Source organism: Podarcis bocagei (genome assembly GCF_964188305.1).
Source record: "Podarcis bocagei genome assembly, chromosome: 1".
In the NCBI taxonomy this organism is placed as follows: Eukaryota; Metazoa; Chordata; class Lepidosauria; order Squamata; family Lacertidae; genus Podarcis; species Podarcis bocagei.
Window position 1 is genome coordinate 131,219,759 of NC_138125.1, and position 13,984 is coordinate 131,233,742.

The 13,984-nt window shown below is 45.6% G+C and overlaps 1 protein-coding gene across 1 annotated transcript in view; it reads left to right on the forward strand.

The window, feature by feature from the left end:
* Positions 1–732: 732 nt before the first annotated feature.
* The window catches only part of NOP58 (NOP58 ribonucleoprotein), a 38,350-nt gene continuing 25,098 nt past the window's right edge, over positions 733–13,984 (forward strand). Inside the window, exons 1-7 of the mRNA XM_081171277.1 lie at positions 733–916; positions 2,786–2,862; positions 4,953–5,005; positions 5,850–5,974; positions 7,552–7,688; positions 9,290–9,354; positions 11,799–11,933. Of these exons, the coding sequence (XP_081027403.1) occupies positions 872–916; positions 2,786–2,862; positions 4,953–5,005; positions 5,850–5,974; positions 7,552–7,688; positions 9,290–9,354; positions 11,799–11,933 (637 nt within the window). The 5' untranslated portion in view covers positions 733–871. The remainder of the gene's footprint in view (positions 917–2,785; positions 2,863–4,952; positions 5,006–5,849; positions 5,975–7,551; positions 7,689–9,289; positions 9,355–11,798; positions 11,934–13,984) is intronic.

Sequence of the window (13,984 nt, forward strand, 5' to 3'; positions counted from 1 at the left end):
ATGGTGGGGACTCCGAAGTTCTTCTCAGTGGCTGCTCCCAGGCAACTTTGGAACTCCCTGGAGGAGCTAGACCAGCTTGCAACTTGCTGTCTTTCCTTCTTGTTATATTATTATTATTATTATTATTATTATTATTATTATTATTATTATATTTGTATACTGCCCTTTGTCCATAGATCTCGGGGCAGTTCACAGCATAAAAATGTTCCAGTGGGTTTGGGGAAACTGGCTGCTTTTTAAATGAAAGGGCTGGCACCGTGCTGTTTTTATGTTAAATATTTGTATGTTTTTAAAGCAAGATTTTATACATTCATATGGCTTTAATTCCATTAACGTTGAAATGGTGGGGGGGGTTTTAAACGACTCGTCCCCTTATGTTTTTAGCGATTTTTGCTCTTATGTGTAAGCCGCCTTGAGTCCCCGTGAGGGAAAAAGAGGGGCTATAAATCAATATCATGTAATAATAATCATAATAATAACAACAAAACTCTGTTTCCAAAAGCTGCTGTCTATATAAGCTGCTGAAAACTGTGCCTATTTTGCCCTCAAAAATGTAGCTGTTTTGAATTACAGTATGCAATTTATTTATTTTTATGGGGCCCCATTTTCGACCAATTTCGCCCCGCGCATAGAGAGCGGGAAGCGCCACAATCCTAGAGGAAGCCCAAAGCTCCAACTTCCTCCCCGGGGTTTCCGGTTTCCCAGAAGGCCGCGCGAATCACTTCCGGTTCAGCGCCCCACTTCCGCCCTCGTGGTCCTCGCGCCTAGGAGTTCGCGGTCTCCTGCGCTGGGACTTCGCTTCGCTCGCCCGCCTTCGCTTGGAAAGAGCCGCTTTTTGCGGGAGGCGCCCCGGCTCCGTCCCGCTGCCGCCATGCTGGTTTTATTCGAGACCGCGGCTGGATACGCCATTTTCAAGGTGATGTGAGGGCGCGACACGTGTCGAGTAGGGTTCCCACGTGGCTGCTGCTAGGGGAGATTGGAGGCTGCTGGCGGGGCGGAGAGGGCTGGTCGGTGCACTCGGTTTATACCATCGCTAGCAATAAGTCGAGAAATAGTTTTGGAACAAGGAGGATAAACGCGGGGAGACCCCATTCTCGCTCATAGCGGACTCGGTTTCTTTCCCTGCCACACCACATTTTCTGTGGGGCTGGCAGGTTTTCCCGCTAAGCTTAAAACTTGTAAGCCTTCCTGGGGAGTCATGCTATAATTCAAAAGCATCAATTCTTTCCCGGTAGTGATTTATGGAAGTGAGAGTTGGACCATAAAGAAGGCTGATCGCCGACGAATTGATGCTTTGGAATTCTGGTGCTGGAGGAGACTCTTGAGAGTCCCATGGACTGCAAGAAGATCAAACCGATCCATTCTGAAGGAAATCAGCCCTGAGTGCTCACTGGAAGGACAGAATCTGAGGCTCCAATATTTTGGCCAGCTCATGAGAAGACTCCCTGGGAAAGACCCTGATGTAGGGAAAGATGGAGGACACAAGGAGAAGGGGACGACAGAGGGCAAGATGGTTGGACAGTGTTCTCAAAGCTACCAGCATAAGTTTGACCAAACTGCGGGAGGCAGTGGAAGAAAGGAGTACCTGGCGTGCTCTGGTCCATGGGGTCACGAAGAGTCGGACACGACTAAATGACTAAACAACAAAAACAACAGTTGGAAGGGACCACGAAGGTCATCTAGTCCAACCCCCTCCAGCGCAGGATTGTGGGGCTCGAACCCAGGACCCTGACATTAAGCTGAGCTATCCCAGCAGTCTATTTGTTAGTGATCCTTAGAACAACCCTGTGAGGTAGCCTCCTCCATCCTGGTGCCCTCCAGCTGTTTTGCACGGCAGCTCCCAGCCGTGTTGCCTGGGGGTGTTGGGAAACATAGTTCAAAATATTTGAAGGACACCAGGGATGGTGGGCTGTTGCTGTTACAGCAGATTTAGGTAGGGAGAGGGAGAGAGATAATTAGTTCAGGCTGCCTAGAGAATGACATTTTAGCTGGGGACTTCGTAGTTCACAGCTCTTGCCTTTTACCAGCTCTCCTGCGTTGCATCCACTTGCTCCATCGTATCCCATTGCACCCATTTCTGCCAAAAGGAGGGGACTGTCTTATTTTGCACGTTGGAGTCTACTTTGTTTAGGATTTTGCTGGTGATCTAGTGTTGCTACAGCAAGCTTTGTGTGTTCACTGAAACAGGGTTCTGGGCAATGCAGAGAAGGAAAGTGAGTTTTTAGGGCAGGGGTCTGCAACCTTTAAGACAAAAAGAGCCGCTTGGACCCGTTTCCGAAGGAAAAAAAACTGGGAGCCGCAAAACTCATCATTATAAAAATAATTTTTTTGTCACTTTTTTATTATTTCTTTGTTTGACCTCTCAGAATTACTCCTCCTCATAGAAATAAACGTTAAATTAACAAGTTACCTTTTTGTGTGTGTGTGTTCTTCACTCCCCTTCAAAACAGTGACCAGCGTACATGCCCCTTAGCGGGCGGGCGGGAAGGTGACGGGACGGTGCGTGACTAACGCGCACACCGCCCCCATGCGACGTCACAGCCAGTGCAGCGCCCGCCACAGTGGGGAGTGTCGGGGCGCACAATGTGCCTCCTCCCCTCGCTAGTATCCGCCCTGGAGCCGCGGCAAAGGTGTAAAAGAGCCACATGCGGCTCCGGAGCCACGGGTTGCCGACCCCTGCTTTAGGGTTAACTTCTATACATCTTTATTTAAAAGTCCTGTCTTTACTTCTGAGTAAAGATGCATAAAATTAGACTGCATGGAACATGATTAATATCTGTCGTAGGTTCTGGATGAGAAGAAACTCCAAGAAATTGACAGCTTGTGGAAAGAATTTGAAACTCCTGAAAAAGCTAATAAAGTGTAAGTAACTTTCTCAAGTAACTTATTATTTCATTCCAGTATAGAGTACACCTTCATCTCTCTGCTCACATAGGAATCACTGTTTTTTGCCTAGCACCAGTCCTTGGGTTATTTTGTACGCACATCTCCCTCTTAGAGTTATAAATCTGCTAACCTTCATCCTCCACTGTTGACATGACAACTCTATAGATGCAGTTGGATGGCAGGAGCCTTGCTGTAGTGGAAAGGCTTGCAAAGTATTTTTCAACAGGGTTAATATCACTCAGAAGTGAGGTTTAGCTACAGTCATGAAACAATGTGTTGATAATCTTAGCTCTGCCCCTCAGGCATAATTAGACCCACCAGGCTTCCCCCTTTGGCCTGCCAGGCCATTTTGGGCAAACCATGGCCACCTGCCCTACAGCTGACATCATATATTAAATCAGTTGTGGGGCGGGTAAAATCACATCTGGGGCAGAAAGGGTGCCTGCAAAGCTGTTTGCAAGGTGTTTTGAAGCCACAGCTATCAACTAGCTGTCAGGGCTTCAAAGCACATCACAAGTGTTTCTGCAGGTGTCTACAGTCAGCTTATTGTTGGTGCTCTTGAAGAGCAGACTACACAACTGTAGTTCTGGCCGTGCTAGGGAATTTTCCCCTCCCTGGGGAACTTCCTAGTGAAGGCATGTCCAACCAAAAGTAGCCTAAGATCTACCATCCAATATCAAAAACTGACAGTGATCTCCCATACTCTCCCATTGTCACTCTTCAACTTATATTATATCTGGCTGAACTTATGATAAAAATAATAAATGATAGTCGCTTCCATAAAACCTGAAAAGTTAATCATAAATCAATAATTTTTTAAAAAATACATACTTTGTATACTTGCAATAATTAAGAAAATAACAATGAGGACAGGGTCTTACATAATCAGAACATGATACATGTATTGTTGTTCACAAAAGCTCATGCCATAATAAATGTGTTACATCTTTAAAGTACCCCAGACTCTTGCTGTTTTTTCAAATGAGTCAGGGGCACATATCAACCACAGCAGTTTCCCCCATAGTTCGAAACCGAAATGGGGTACTCAGTTGCAGAGTTGACAGCCTTCAAGCACCACCTTAAGAACTGGATGAAACCTGTAGAAGCCCTTTCCCCTGGATCCAACCCAACCTTTCCTTTCAAGTAAACCTAAAGCTTTCTCTCTTTGAGGAGCCAGCGTGCAGGGCTACACACACGCGCACGCGCGCACACACACACACACACACACACACCTCCCCGCATGGGTGGGATGGCAGCCAGGAAGAGTCCCCCACTCCCTCACCACTTGCTTCTCCTTCTTCAGAGAGAGAGTGGGAGAAGCCCTGTGCGCTGGCTCCTCGAGAGTAAGGGCTGTTGGGGGGGGGGAGATCGATAAGAGACAATCACATGATCTACAAGTCGATCCCAGTCGACCTGTTGGACAATGCTGCTGTAGTGCGTCTGAAGGGGCTGGAGTATGAAATAATTTTGGATAATAAATTTGATCTTGTTGGAGTCAGAAGCAATGAGGCAAGGTTAGATAAAGGTAAAGGGACCCCTGACAGTTACGTCCAGTCGTGGCCGACTCTGGGGTTGCGGCGCTCATCTCGCTTTATTGGCTGAGGGAGCCGGCGTACAGCTTCCGGGTCATGTGGCCAGCATGACTAAGCCGCTTCTGGCGAACCAGAGCAGCGCACGGAAATGCCGTTTACCTTCCCGCTGGAGTGGTACCTATTTATCTACTTGCACTTTGACATGCTTTTGAACTGCTAGGTTGGCAAGAGCAGGGACCGAGCAACGGGAGCTCACCCTGGTGTGGGGATTTGAAAGGCTAGATATAGTATACTTAATAACTTTTTTGTCATTATTCTAGAATAATAATCCAGCAAGCCTTGAATATCTATGGTTTAGTAGTAGGAAGCTATTTGTCAGTCAGACTTAATAGGTTCTGTTTTTCTCTTTGGTAGGTTAACCTGATGGGTCACTGCAGGCTTGTCATTTTTCAGGTTTCTTGTGTTTTAGAAGTTGGTAGCAGATACTCTGTTCCCCATGATGCTGATAAAAACTGTTTGGCATATTTTATTTAGAGTGAAACTGAAACACTTTGAGAAGTTTCAAGACACCACAGAAGCTCTTGCAGGTAATCCCTTCCTTTCTTTGGTGGCTGGCTGATCTGTTCCTGGCAAGCCTGAAATCATTAGCTGTGAGAGTAGCTGACTTTTTTCTAGTGTGTTTTAAAACTTAATATAACTTATTAAGTCCACAAACCACCCCCCCACCCACCCCCGCCTGCTAATGCAAGTTACAGTGGTACCCATGGTTAAGTACTTAATTCGTTCTGGAGGTCCGTTCTTAACCTGAAACTGTTCTTAACCTGAAGCACCACTTTAGCTAATGGGGCCTCCTGCTGCTGCCACGCCGCCGGAGCACGATTTCTGTTCTCATCCTGAAGCAAAGTTCTTAACCCGAGGTACTATTTCTGGGTTAGCAGAGTCTGTAACCTGAAGCGTATGTAACCCGAGGTACCACTTTATTTGTGGCACATCAGCAGTTGGTGGTAGGAAAGGACTAATTTTCATGTAGCTTACGAAAATGTGCTTCCCTTCCCTTCTCCAGATGAATACCTCTTTATAAACCCAGGCAAATTAATGTAATCAACATGGTGTGCCTCTGTGCTAGCCATCCAGACAATGATGAGCAAATTTGCCTGCATCTGAATGTGTTAGCTCAGTGACCTCAGTGGGATTTTATAGCAGATTGCAGCCTTAGAATTGGAGGGAGTAAAAACTGGCTTCCTGCTGTCACTGATGCTTCATTCGTAGAACTGAATCCCCAATTTTTGGTCACTGCCACAGAGACAACAGATAAAGTTCGATGGGTGGCCAGTATTAGTACATATTTTGTTCCATTATGAACTTTGCCAGGCTGGGAATGTTAGACAGTCTGCAGGTTTTTTTTTACAATGATGTGCTTTCTCCTTTAAGCATCCACTGCTCTGGTGGAAGGCAAGATTAACAAGAACTTAAAGAAAATCTTAAAGAAGATAGTTGCCAAAGATGCACACGAACAGTTGGCTGTAGCAGATGCCAAACTGGGAGGTGTAATAAAGGTAAGTTCTGGTTTTTATGTGCCCTGGCGATGTGGTGTTCAGATGAAGTGGTGTTCTCAAAGCCTGTGCTAGTCTTCTTTATAGCTCCAGAACAGTGAGTTACTGTTGCATATCTTCCCTGTCCAATTCTCTGACACGACCTTTTCACTGCATCCAGAAATGATGTTTGCTTAATGTAAATTAATCAGTGATGGCTGTTGATGCTTGTTTGGTTGGTACTGATATTCTGGGACCATGCTTTTTGCTGACCATGATTGTTATGATTATACACTGATTACAGGGTACTTACATTTACTAAGATTAAAAACCAAGGCAGTCCTTGCCTTTAGACTTGGATTCTAGTTTAAAAGGTAAAGGGACCCCTGACTATTAAGTCCAGTTGTGACCGACTCTGGGGTTGCAGCGCTCATCTCGCTTTATTGGCTGAGGGAGCCAACGTACAGCTTCCAGGTCATGTGGCCATCATGACTAAGCCGCTTCTGGCGAACCAGAGCAGCGTACGGAAACGCCGTTTACCTTCCCGCCGGAGTGGTACCTATTTATCTGCTTGCACTTTGACATGCTTTCGAACTGCTAGGTGGGCAGGAGCAGGGACCGAGCAACGGGAGCTCACCCCGTTACGGGGATTCGAACCTCCGACCTTCTGATTGGCAAGTCCTAGGCTCTGTGGTTTAACCCACAGCCCCACCCGCGTCCCTCTGGATTCTAGTATAGCCATTACCAAATTAAAAAGACAATTACAAATCCATTTGAATATTTAATGCGTCAACCATAAATCCACAGAGATGCCGTGGACCACCTGAATGAAGCTCACCAGTTTGGGAACCTCTGTTGTAGTAGGCATGATACAGAAGGAAAAGATGTAGGGAGGGAAGAGGAAAACTAGTGAATTCAAGTACAGTCGTACCTTGGAAGTTGAACAGAATCCATTCTGGAAGTCCGTCCAACTTCCAAAAAGTTTGGAAACCAAAGCACGGCTTCTGATTGGCTTCAGGAAGCTCCTGCAGCCAATCGGAAGCCGTGGAAGCCCCGTCAGATGTTTAGCTTCCAAAAATAGTTCACAAACCGGAACAGTCACTTCTGGGGTTGTGGCATTCAGGAGCCAAAACATTCAAGAACTAAGCTGTTCGAAAACCAAGGTACGATTGTACTAGTTCTAAATAAGCTTTGTTGATAATGCACTGGACTAAAGTAATAGATTGTTAGGGCCACATTTTTCTGGATTATTATTATTTTTTTGCTATCTCCTGTGTCTTGTGCTATCTTTACTTCTTGACTTGTGAAGAAGTATGGAGATAAAAAAAAGGTTAACAGGGAAAGGTTTGAATTAATGTCAACATTAAAGCTAGTGCCTTCGTTTTTATCTAAAAGGCTAAGTTGGTACAACAGTTGGTTGCCAATTTGCTTAAATAAGAATTCTCAATGGTTATTTCACTTCTAGGAACTGGAAGATAGCCCTGCTTGTGGGTTAGCGTTGGGCTACCTTGCCTTTCTTAGGTTATGTTGCTGTTCAACAGTAAACAAATTTGTTGTTGCAATAATATCAAAATGGGGATCACCTTTTTTCTCTCCTGCAGGAGAAACTGAACTTAAGTTGCCTGCACAGCCCCATGGTTACTGAACTGATGAGAGGCATCCGTTCTCAAATGGAAGGGCTGATCACTGGCCTTCCATCGCGGGAGATGGCAGCTATGTGTTTAGGCCTGGCACACAGGTAATACAGACGTCTTGCCAGCACCGACTTGTTCGTTTCTGTGCTCTGTATAAATATCCCCCTGAGGATACCGTTTTCTGCGAAGTGAAATGGCAAGCTTCGGCCCCAGCATCTACTTACAGCACAGTCTTGTACATGTTACCGTATTTTTCGCTCTATAGGACACACCGGACCACAAGACGCACCTAGGTTTAGAGGGGGAATCAAGGAAAAAATATATTATTTCCTTCCCCCCCCCCCCAGCCCCAAAGAGCAAAGAAGCCAAGACAGCGAGTGGGATCCATCCCGCTGGCTGTCTTGGCTTCTGCCATAGCCGCGCAATCTCTCCAGCCGGGAGCTAAACCTCTCCAGCACAGCTAAAGAAGCGTGGCTAAAGAAGCCAAGGCAGCGAGTGCGGTCCATCCCGCTCACCGCCTTGGCTTCCTCTTTAGCCTTGCGCAACCTCCTCCGGATGGAGAGGCTGCGCAAGGCTAAAGAGGAAGCCAAGGCAGCGAGCAGGATGGATTGCGCTCGCTGCCTTGGCTTCTTTAGCCTTAGAATAATAGAGTTGGAAGAGACCACAAGGGCCATCGAGTCCAACCCCCTGCCAAGCAGGAAACACCATCAGAGCACTCCTGACATATGGTTGTCAAGCCTCTGCTTAAAGACCTCCAAAGAAGGAGACTCTACCACACTCCTTGGCAGCAAATTCCACTGTCGAACAGCTCTTACTGTCAGGAAGTTCTTCCTAATGTTTAGGTGGAATCTTCTTTCTTGTAGTTTGGATCCATTGCTCCGTGTCCGCTTCTCTGGAGCAGCAGAAAACAACCTTTCTCCCTCCTCTATGTGACATCCTTTTATATATTTGAACATGGCTATCATATCACCCCTTAACCTCCTCTTCTCCAGGCTAAACATGCCCAGCTCCCTTAGCCGTTCCTCATAAGGCATCGTTTCCAGGCCTTTGACCATTTTGGTTGCCCTCCTCTGGACACGTTCCAATTTGTCAGTGTCCTTCTTGAACTCTCCCAGCTGGAGAGGCCTCGTGCGGCTATGGCAATTCCCCCACCTCCCGCAAAAGCCCAGAGGAGTCGCACACCCTTTAAGGAGCTTTTCTACGAGGAGGGAAAAGGGACTGACTGGCCGCGTCAGTCCCTTCTCCCTCCTGGGGAAAAGCCTGCAAGAGCCGCGCGGGTTGTGTGCGGCTCTTGGGGGCTTTTCCTGCCTGCCTCCCCCCTGCATTTGCTCCATAGGACACGCACAGACTTTTCCCCTTAGTTTTTAAGAGGGAAGAAGTGCGTTCTATGGAGCGAAAAATACGGTAATTTGTACAAGTTAGTCCTGCTCTCAGTTCTGCTGGGTTTCTTCCAACTCGCTGAAACGCTTGTTCCTGTAGGGAGTAATACAAACCGCTTTTCACAGCTCTCTGCCTTAGACTTCTTGCCTGTAAAAACACAAGTCAGTAAATGAAAAGGAAAAGGATTACTCGCTGCACCGTCAGCAAAGGTGGACACGCCATTGCAGCCAATAGCAATGCCTTTATAATTTTTATTTGGGCGGGGGGAGAATTTGTGTGTCCTGTGCATTATTTACATAATGTTTATATCCATGTCTGTTTTCAGCCTCTCCCGATACAAGCTGAAGTTCAGCCCAGACAAAGTTGATACCATGATCGTCCAAGCTATTTGTGAGTACGGTTGGAAGTTAAATACCTTGATATGTCTGCCACCAGCTTTTGAATTCTTAATACAGTCGTACCTTGGAAGTCAAACAGCTTAGTTCTCGAACGTTTCGCCTCCTGAATGCTGCAAACCTGGAAGTGAGTGTTCCAGTTTGTGAACTATATTTGGAAGACAAATGTCCAGCAGGGCTTCCAATTGGCTGCAGGAGCTTCCTGCAGCCAATCAGAAGCCACGCTTTGGTTTCTGAACGTTTTGGAAATCGAATACCTCCAGAACTAATTCCGTTCGACTACCAAGGGCCGACTGTACCAGTAGCCACAAACATTCTGCTACCTAGTTTGCCACTGTAGAGTGTATTTTTGTTTTGTTCTATCAACCCTTCTGAAGGATCAGGAGCCAAGCCTATCTTAGAACTGGGGACAAGAACAAGTCAGGATGGCTCTCAGTTACTCCCGTTTTCCTCCATAACTCAGGGTGAGGTCAGTCAAGAGGAGGGAGATGCAGGGCCAGTGATTAGCACAAATTTGGGCTAGCTACGTGGGCCAGCAAAACATTTAAATGCTTTCTATTTGCGTAAAAGGTTTTTTGTTGTGATCGCAAAAGCAAATTCAGTTTTTCTCACCTGGTTTTTAGAGAGGCTTATGTGCTCCCACCCCCATGCTGTGTCAGATGATTGCTGGCAATCTGACCAAATCAGTCTGTTAAAATAACAGCAGTAAGTGAGAGGCAAACCTCCTTCAAAAGCCAGAGAAGGATTCTGCTTCTAGGTATTGTAACCACCACGTTACCTGGTTCTCTAGTAGGATTTTTGAATATGGATCAGCAAGAGCCTAGTCTTGGACTTTTCTTTCCGAGTATGAGATGACTATGTGAGTTAGAAACAGCTTCTCATGGTCAATTGAAGGTAGCTAGGGAATGGGGCTGAGGTCTGCATTTATTTATTTGGTATACCGTATAATTCAATGATAAGTATTTCATCAAGCTGCAGTTTCTGTGGCTGCCAGTAGGTGGTGGTGGTGGTGGTTGGGGAAACGTGAAGGGGAAGGTCCTTGTGGTTTCTTCAAGGTCTAAGGCAGGTATGGCCAAACTCGGCCCCCCAGATGTTTTGGGACTACAACTCCCATCATCCCTAGCTAACAGGATCAATGGTCAGGGATGATGGGAATTATAGTTCCAAAACATCTGGAGGGCCAGGTTTGGCCATGCCTGGTCAAAGGGGACGGGGTGTTTTTGGCGAAGGGTGAGCTGGATGGGATAAGTGAGCAAAGTAAGTAGGTGTGGCAGCCCCAGATAGTGATATTTATTTTATTTTATTATTATTATTATTATTATTATTATTATTATTATTATTATTATTATTACTATTACTATTATTATTATTATTACTTTATTATGCACCACTGACAAATGGGTATGGGTGGTTGTTTTTTTCCATCTGTGGGAAATAGGAAACAGATAAATGGGTATTTTCTAACAGCGATGGTAACTTTTTGCACCGTTTCTCCTGCTAGTATTTGAAGTGACTTGTGTAATTGGCTACTGCACCTTTGTTGATTTTAATGGGTGCAAGTGTCGCAAGATTTCTGGATTTCCTCTTGTTCACGAGTCTCTTTCAACTACAATTAAACTTAACTACGGTTTAAAGGTGAATGTGCAGTCTGCTAGTGCATGGAACTAAAATTGCAAGCACTTTGCCCCTCGCCCTTTTGCCACAGTTCTGCTAGGAAATAAGCCACAGTTCCTACTTAGCATTATATCTGAATTCGGAGTCATGATTTGTTCCTCAGCAAACAAGTCATAAGTGATAAACTGGGAACAAACTTTGGTTACAGCTTGGGATTTGAAAAGAAGCAAGCCATGAGCTCAAGTTGGGTCATGATTAAGCCAAACCATAGCTTACTTCCCAGCAGAAGAGAAGTGTGGTTTTAGCCCTGAGCATTTTTAAACTATGGTTTAATATGATATACCCGAAGGAGTTTCTCCACCCCCATCGTTCTGCCTGGACACTGAGGTCCAGCGCCGAGGGCCTTCTGGTGGTTCCCTCACTTCAAGAAGCCAAGTTACAGGGAACCAGGCAGAGGGCCTTCTCGGTAGTGACACCTGCCCTGTGGAACACCCTCCCACCAGATGTCAAAGAGAACCATAACTACCAGACTTTTAGAAGACATCTGAAGGCAGCCCTGTTTAGGGAAGCTTTTAATGTTTGACACACTACTGTATTTTAATATTTTGTAGGGAGCCGCCCAGAGTGGCTGGGGAAGCCCAGCCAGATGGGCGGGGCATAAAAATATTTTTTATTTAATTTAATTTATTTATTTATTTATTTATTATTTTTATTATTATTTGGAAACCAGGCCAGTACGTTTCTTCCCTGAGATCCTAGGATAGCTCACGGTCTAGTTTCTAATTGAAACTAAGCCCAAGTGTCTCTTGTGTTTGTCTACCGCAGCTCTCCTTGATGACTTGGACAAAGAACTGAACAACTATATAATGCGCTGTCGAGAATGGTACGGGTGGCACTTCCCTGAACTGGGCAAAATCATCACAGATAATCTAACCTACTGTAAATGTGTGCGGAAAATTGGTGAGTACTGCTGGGCTCCTTAGGTAAAAAGCGCCATCCAACATCACACCAGTAGACGCAGTAGGACTTGCCTTCCTCTCCTGCAGCCCCCACGCATCTCCCCAGCCCTCCAGAGCAGATTTTGGGGGGTGAGCAGGGGGCTGCAGGAGGGAGGAGATAAAATAAGAGGTGTGTTGTTGAAGCAGGAACACCACAGTTGGATATCGGCCACATTGTGGCGTATTCACTGCCTTTGAAATTGTACATTACATCCTTTTTATGCTAGAGATCCACAATGCACAACATCTATCTTTTTTTTTAAAGAAAATATTTATTAATTTTTTTTGAAATATAACAGTAAAAATGAAAAAGAAAAAAGAAAAATACAAAATAAAAACAGTTAAAAACATACATTTTTTCTTTTACTTATTTTCTTTTAGCTTATTTCCTGGACCTCCTCATACCTCCCTTTTTTGTATTCCACTTCAATTTATTGGTTCAGCAAATCCTTACCATTAGATTTTAACCCATTTATAACCCTTTTTCATATTCTCTTAAATCATTACAGCTGGAAAACCCCTTAGTTGCTATCCAACATCATTCTATCATTCATTAATTTTACAATATTTCTGTAGATAGTCTTTAAATTTCTTCCAGTCTTCTTCCACCGACTCTTCTCCCTGGTCTCGGATTCTGCCAGTCATTTCTGCCAATTCCATATAGTCTATCACCTTCATCTGCCATTCTTCCAAAGTGGGTAGATCTTGTGTCTTCCAATACTTTGCAATAAGTATTCTTGCTGCTGTTGTGGCGTACATAAAGAGAGTTCTGTCCTTCTTTGGCAAAATGCACAACATCTATCACTGCAATGCATTATACGTTGGGCTGCCTCTGAAGACGGTTGAAAACTTTGGCTAGTGTAGAATTTAGCGGCCAGGTTGCTCCCCGGAGCAAGACGGTTTGAGCGTATTACCCCGATCCTGGTCCGACTGCACTGGCTACCAATTAAGTTTCCGGGCCTGATTCAAAGTGCTGGTTTTGACCTATAAAGCCTTAAATGGCTCAGGGCCACAGTACCGCAAGGATGGCCTATTTCCATATGAACCTACCCAGACCCTGAGATCATCGTCTGAGGCCCTTCTTCGTTTGCCGCCTCCTCAAGAGGTTCGGAAGGTGGCAACACGAGAACGGGGCCTTCTCTGCAGTGGCTCCCCGTCTGTGTAATGCTCTCCCCAGGGAAGTTTGCCTGGCGCCTTCATTATACACCTTTAGGCGTCAGGCAAAAACGTTCCTTTTTAACCAAGCCTTTGCTTGATCTGATTTATATATTATGCCCTTTTAAAATGTGGGTCTTTTCGGGGGGGTGTTATTGGGCTGTCGTTTTTATTTTGATTATATATTTTATGGTTTTATACTTTTGTTCTGTGAACCACCCAGAGACTTCCTGGTATAGGGCAGTACAGTGGTACCTCGGGTTACATACGCTTCAGGTTACATACGCTTCAGGTTACAGACTCCGCTAACCCAGAAACATTACCTCGGGTTAAGAACTTAGCTTCAGGATGAGAACAAAAATTGTGCAGCGGCAGCAGGAGGCCCCATTAGCTAAAGTGGTGCTTCAGGTTAAGAACAGTTTCAGGTTAAGAATGGACCTCTGGAACGAATTAAGTACGTAACCCGAGGTACCACTGTATATAAATAATAATAATAATAATAATAGCAATAGTAATAGCTATATTGGGACGCGGGTGGTGCTGTGGGTTAAACCACAGAGCCTAGGGCTTGCCGGTCAGAAGGTTGGTGGTTCAAATCCCCGCGACAGGGTGAGCTCCCGTTGCTCAGTCCCTGCTCCTGCCCGCCTAGCAGTTCGAAAGCACGTCACAGTGCAAGTAGATAAATAGGTACCGCTCTGGCAGGAAGGTAAATGGCGTTTCCGTGCGCTGCTCTGGTTCGCCAGAAGCGGCTTGGTCATGCTGGCCACATGACCCGGAAGCTGTACGCCGGCTCCCTCGGCCAGTAAAGCGAGATGAGTGCCACAACCCCAGAGTCGGCCACGACTGGACCTAATGGTC